General features: G+C 33.4%; 1 protein-coding gene across 1 annotated transcript in view; it reads right to left on the bottom strand.

Annotated features, from left to right (window-relative positions):
• LOC109850982 (importin-5-like) overlaps positions 2,788–5,998 on the bottom strand; it is an 11,409-nt gene continuing 8,198 nt past the window's right edge. Inside the window, 7 exon segments of the mRNA XM_020421075.1 lie at positions 2,788–3,391; positions 3,830–3,896; positions 4,015–4,106; positions 5,190–5,326; positions 5,495–5,561; positions 5,676–5,742; positions 5,833–5,918. Of these exon segments, the coding sequence (XP_020276664.1) occupies positions 3,224–3,391; positions 3,830–3,896; positions 4,015–4,106; positions 5,190–5,326; positions 5,495–5,561; positions 5,676–5,742; positions 5,833–5,918 (684 nt within the window). The 3' untranslated portion in view covers positions 2,788–3,223.

Here is a 5,998-nt window from a genome sequence, read left to right as displayed (position 1 = left end):
TTGAGTTCGCAGGCGAAGAAATCACATGATAATAAAACTATAAATTTGAAGTCAGGAACTAGTTAATCTGACAATAGCCACAAGATTAGAAAAAAGAATTTTTAGAAATTAAAGATTTGGAAATTGGTAGGAAGGTCCCCGGGTCCCCCAGCAAATGAGAAACAAAAACCACACTAGCAGAGAAACATGGAAGTATAACAATATAGAAATGATAGGGTCACACCCTCTACCACACCTCCAGCCACATCATCTCTCTCGCTACAGTACACCGGGCCCACATGAGATTTTATTTTAATAAAATCTCATGTGGGTCCGGTGTACTGTAGCGAGAGAGATGGTATGATTGGAGGTGTGGTAGAGGGTATGCCCTAGTGCCTCTCATAACAATATGTAGAAGCAAGGTAATTAAAAGGAGGACAGGAGAAAAACATGGGCACAAAAAAAGTATGCTCGTTTCATCCTCATGTTAGGCTCTCTAATCATCCGTTGTGTCCATTCAGCTATGCTAATTATAATAAATATTTATCATAGCTAGTACAATGTACGTGCGTATTGTACGTGAACATAAATGTTTTAAGTTTTGAATTTTTTTTATTAAATAGTGAAAGTATGTGTTAATAAATAAAATTGTACAATAAGATTGTTTAAAAAATGTACGAATAAATTATTATTGTGTAGTTATTATAATTGAATGTTTTTCTTATAATGGTTGCCCAATGCTAACTTTTTTTAAAACAAGTCTGCCACATCTACAATTGTTCTTAAATAAGTCTATCAAATCTATAAGTTCTCTTAAGTATGCCCCCTCTAACTTGAAAGTTGTTAACTTAAATCTAAATTAACAAAGCTGCATTAACCTTGCTAGATTTTTCCTGATGTTCCCTACAAAATTACACTTAATTTACCTACAACACTTTGCGATAGTTACTTCTCATTATAATTATTTAATAGGGTAAATTACACTAAACCCTTATGAACTTTCTGCCCCTATGATCTTTCAAAATCACACTAAAGTCCTAATAACTTTTCTATTTCAAAGAAAACCCCCATTAATTTTCTAAATTTTCCATATAATCCCTATAAATTACAGCCAAAAAATGAAGTAAAATGTATTTTGAAAGTTATTGGGGGTGTGGCGTAATTTATCTAAAAGATATTAAGGGCTTTCTGCAAAAGTTATTAGGAAATTTTAAAAGTTCATAGAGTCTACTTACTGTAAAATACTGAAAGTTTATTAGGGTTTACTGTAATGTACCTTATTTAATAATATAATTCTTAGTTTGAGTAATACTATTTAAATAATTATACTATCTATATATTATAAAATATTTATCTAATTTAATTTTTTTTTAATTATGCTCTTAAATAATTTAGTATTGTAAATACTTTATACTTTTTTATTATACTCTCATTAACAATTAATAATACTGTTATTAATATTGAATATATTTTTTTTAAATTGCTTGTTTTCAATCATTACTAAGTATAGATTATTCAGTATCATGTAATAATCATTAAGAAAATATTATAAAAATAATATTAAATTATTTATTTATTTTATTTAATAATATAATACTAAATAAATAGAGTAATTCATAATTTATGTGATATTATTAAAATAATTACACTATTTATGATATTAAATATCTATTCTATTTATTTTATTGCTCATTGAATTATAGCATACTTCTTATTGGTATTTAGTCATATATATTAACAATTGCGTATACTCATTTTATAAATTATTATATTATATTATTATTAAACAACTAATAGTTATAATATTATTGATAATTATAATTATTTAAAAAAGTGAGGAGGCGCATAATTGATAAGTTGTTATATTTATTTAATAAAAATTAATTAGAGAGAATGAAAATTAAAAGTTTGAACACCCTAATCCTCATTTTATAGTGGTATAGATTAGATATAGATTAACGGGTGATTGATATTGTTTTTGGCGGGGCCGGATCCAAGTTGGTCATTTAATATGGATGCAGCGCAACTTGCTTGTAGGTGTATCTTATATAAAGTTCCAAAATGCAGACTCGAATAACTAATAGAGTTATTAATATATTCTCACCGTGAGAGGTGACACTATTTAAATACTTGCATCTTACAGTAGAAGCGACCGCTTGATGCAGATCTTCAGTTGCAGGGAACAAGGGGTTTTCATGTAACGAGATAGGAAAATGATAGAAGCACACCCCCAACCACAACTCCAACCACACCCCCTTTCTCATTTGCTACAGTACATCAAACCCTGCATGGGATTTTAACTTTTTAAAATCTCATGTGGGACCCGATACACTGTAGCAAATTAGAAAAGGGATATGGTTGGAGTAGTGGTTGGGGGTGTGCCCCTAGTGCCACCCAACGAGATATTACGTCACTGGCTAACATCAAAGTGAAGCTTTTATCAGAAGTACAATAACAATACATATATAACGTAACCCCCACGCTGATTTTTCCTGGTCTGAACAAGAAGAACGTGCTGCTTAGAAATGCAAAATCATTTTTACAAAACTTTTAATAGAAACAACGTACAGAAAAAAATCAATAGTTAACATCAACATAAAAAAAAAAGATCGAAAATGCTTTTTGACTCGCGAGTTGGGCAACTCGCGAGTCAAATAGCACAGCCGTATAAGAAAAGGCAAGTGACTGAGAGTTGGGGGCGAGTTGCCCAACTGGGAGAAGAGGAGCTAAATTTAATCAGGCATTTCACAGTTACAAAAGTACAGAACTAATGAAGTCAAAAGGCAGCAAAACAGAGCTAAGAACCAAGACAAATAAACAAATCTCTTTACTTTGAAGTTTGAATAGGGGGCCAAAAAGGACATCAAGCACCAAAAATGAGACAAGAAAAGCATTCCTTACACTCTCTCAACCGATCACTCGCATTAAAAAAAATTATAACAAAACTCTCAAATGCCAACATGCGGCAAGTTTTTCTTTTTTTCTCTTTTTTCACCTATTTCCCTTGGGTGAAGGAGATAATACAACAGATGATATGAATTTGACCCCTTTAATACTATACACTGTCTACACCCAAAGACAATTAACCAAGAAGTTCCCACTCGTGATAATCGACGGAGGGATGCAATCATCAACCACAAAAATCCACTCAGAACAAAGTGAGCATAAAGAATGGGAAACATAAAAGATGAAAACAGGCAAACTGGGAAGATCCCCATGACAATGCACCAAAAAAGATTGATATTTACGATGACATTACCGATTGCAATGCAAGCTGCTGCTGAGGCTGCAAAGATGACAATGTCGAAGCCAGCACAGCAGGTGGCATTGTCTGCTGAAGCTGCCTCATCAATAGATTGATCATCCTGCTGGCAGTTTGTTCTGTGGCTAGATCTTTGCCTGCACAGAACACCTGAAGCGAAAAAAACCAAAAGAATTCAGAGGTTATACCAAAGAATTGGGAGAGAAAAAATCCACCCTTTACAGAAAATCATATAGGAAATGCTGAAGCCAATGCAATCATCGATCCTCTGGTCACTCTGATTTTCTATTTGTACCTTCCTAGGTTTTTTTACAGAAAATCCTTTATAGATTCCCCCAACCCCACGCCCAACCCCCCAAAGTATTGCATAGCTGGAAATAGGCAACCATGGTGAAGTGTGTAGTGGCGCTATTGGGGCTCAATCATGGTGACCAGGGTGAAAAAGAAAAAGGAAGTACAGAGTAGGAAATATTTAAATTTGAAAAATCCACGTGAAACCAAGGTGTAGAAACCAATAAGCAATTAATAGCTAATTGAGAAATAATCGATGATTCTATGCTCAGTGACATGAATGAGAAGTTAAATCACCTCAGCGAACACGGAAAGGATTTTAGGAAGGAACTGGTTATTGGGTCCCAACAACTCTCTGTCCGACCTGGGGAACAAACAGTAGTTCAGTGTTTAGATGTACACATAAGTTTCACAAGAGTAACTTTATTGGTCTCCAATCGATCTTCATTACATAAATACAACATGTACGCAAAGTGAATCACCTTTCAACCATGAAACATAGCTGCTCATGTACAATTTTGGCCTCAATCAGATCATTTTTTATTGGCAAGCAGCTTAACCAAGCCGGAATAATCTGCCAAGAATGAAGAAATATAGAGCAAATAAGTTAATGTTAACTGAATCGTACAGATAGCTGTTGTATTTAATCTAAGACATAATATACTTAACATAACGGGATAGATCACTTACTACAAAAAAAATGAAATATGAAAAATGACATGGGTATAACATGACTAATTATAAATTAGTTCAACTTTTTCCAGTAAACATATCACACAACCCGACTTGAAAAATACTAGAGATGCTTCCATAATTAACAAAGAAGTCACAATAAAAAGTTGTGTACAGTAAAACAGGTAATATCTACATACTATGAGAGAAAGACTCAAGGAACTAAAATAACTAATGGAGCAGCATTACTAAATGCTAATAAACCAAGCAAATGGGTCCTGTCAAGATTACACTAAAACACTCACTCTTCACAAGTATTTATACAAACAGTCAAAAGCAATGCAGAATGCTGCATGATAATTATATCAAGTGCAAAATAGTGGACTTCTTAATATATGTCATGCACAAGAAGCAAAATAAAAGATGTACCCAGAACTGAAGTTCCATTTCAGATGTAACAAAATCATCATTGCCAGACACCCATGAATGAGATGGAGAAGAAATCAATAAATATTAGCAGATCACAGACCCGCAGTATACACAGGGTTGGTTGTGAGGGATTAGAAATGGCTAAAACAAGGGTAAGCTTAACAAAGCAGTGAAAGAGCCGAGATAAGAAAGAGAGAGATTTAGAACCAGCACACTGGACCAAGTGTCAGCCAAAAAAAAAAAAAAAAAACACCAGTCATAATAATGTTTTTGGTCCAGTAACTTCAAACTGTTTATTTCCTGAAAAATTGAATTATTCATAGCAATGCATCCACCTGTTGAGGACCTCAGCCATCAAAACAAATAAATGATCAGTGCATTTTTATTTACTTTTCAAACACAAATCCAGCTTATATTCTTTAATTTTATCTAATTTAACAACTTTGTGTTTCGTAGAAAAGTAATTTGTGGAGCTACTAGTTTTATTAAAGCAATATTGCCTTAATCCAATATAACTAGATAGAAACTATTTAAACCTGCTTAAATTATGGGATACCTGAGAGGCATCAATGCCATCACGATGGAATAGGCATATCTTCCCTAGAGCTGAAACAGCATTGTCATATGCCATTATATTGTCCGCATTTTGTGCATCAGGCTGCCTTATCACATTGTTTAACCTGGATAAGGCCTCTGTAAGAGAAGGAAAATAATAAAAAGTTTAAAAGGTGGAATATAATAAAAAGTTTTAGATGTGAAAAATAATAAATTAAAACAGGAAAATTAATCATAAATTATAGTTAAAGCATATCAGAACAGCGAGCACAAGTTAATTTCAAAACATTTTTTAAAATGAGGTACCTCCGACAAGAGGTCGAAACACTGAACCGCCAAATTCAGCACATACACCAATTCCATAAACGGCAGCCTGAAAAAATAAATAAACAAATTATTAGAAACTACACGAGAAGAAAGACGCACAGGGTCATGGATGACAAGTGGTGGTGGGTAGTTCGTGGCACTGATGTTTTGTGATGGGGACCTGTCGAACATCTGGATTTGCATCATTGCATGCTTCTAACAGGAATGGAACAAATGTGTCATAATATCTGTTGCAAACCAGAATATGAAAAAGTAAGGACCAATATCTTATGCGAGGTATAATCATCAAACAGAAAGAATAAAAGAAATAAACTTACTTAAGAGCTGCTTCACGACATTGCTCTGCAACATCATCAAAAATGCAAATGGCAATTCTTCTCTCCTCAGTGGTTTTATCCTTGCCCTATATTTAAGATATACAAGAAGCTTACAGTTAGGTAAATGCAACTTTTCTTCTAACAAAGAAGGGCAGAACATTATCAA

The sequence above is a fragment of the Asparagus officinalis genome, chromosome 7, assembly GCF_001876935.1.
Source record: "Asparagus officinalis chromosome 7, Aspof.V1, whole genome shotgun sequence".
NCBI lineage: Eukaryota > Viridiplantae > Streptophyta > Magnoliopsida > Asparagales > Asparagaceae > Asparagus > Asparagus officinalis.
Note: the sequence above shows the minus strand (reverse complement) of the source record. Positions and strands in the feature narration are given on the sequence as shown.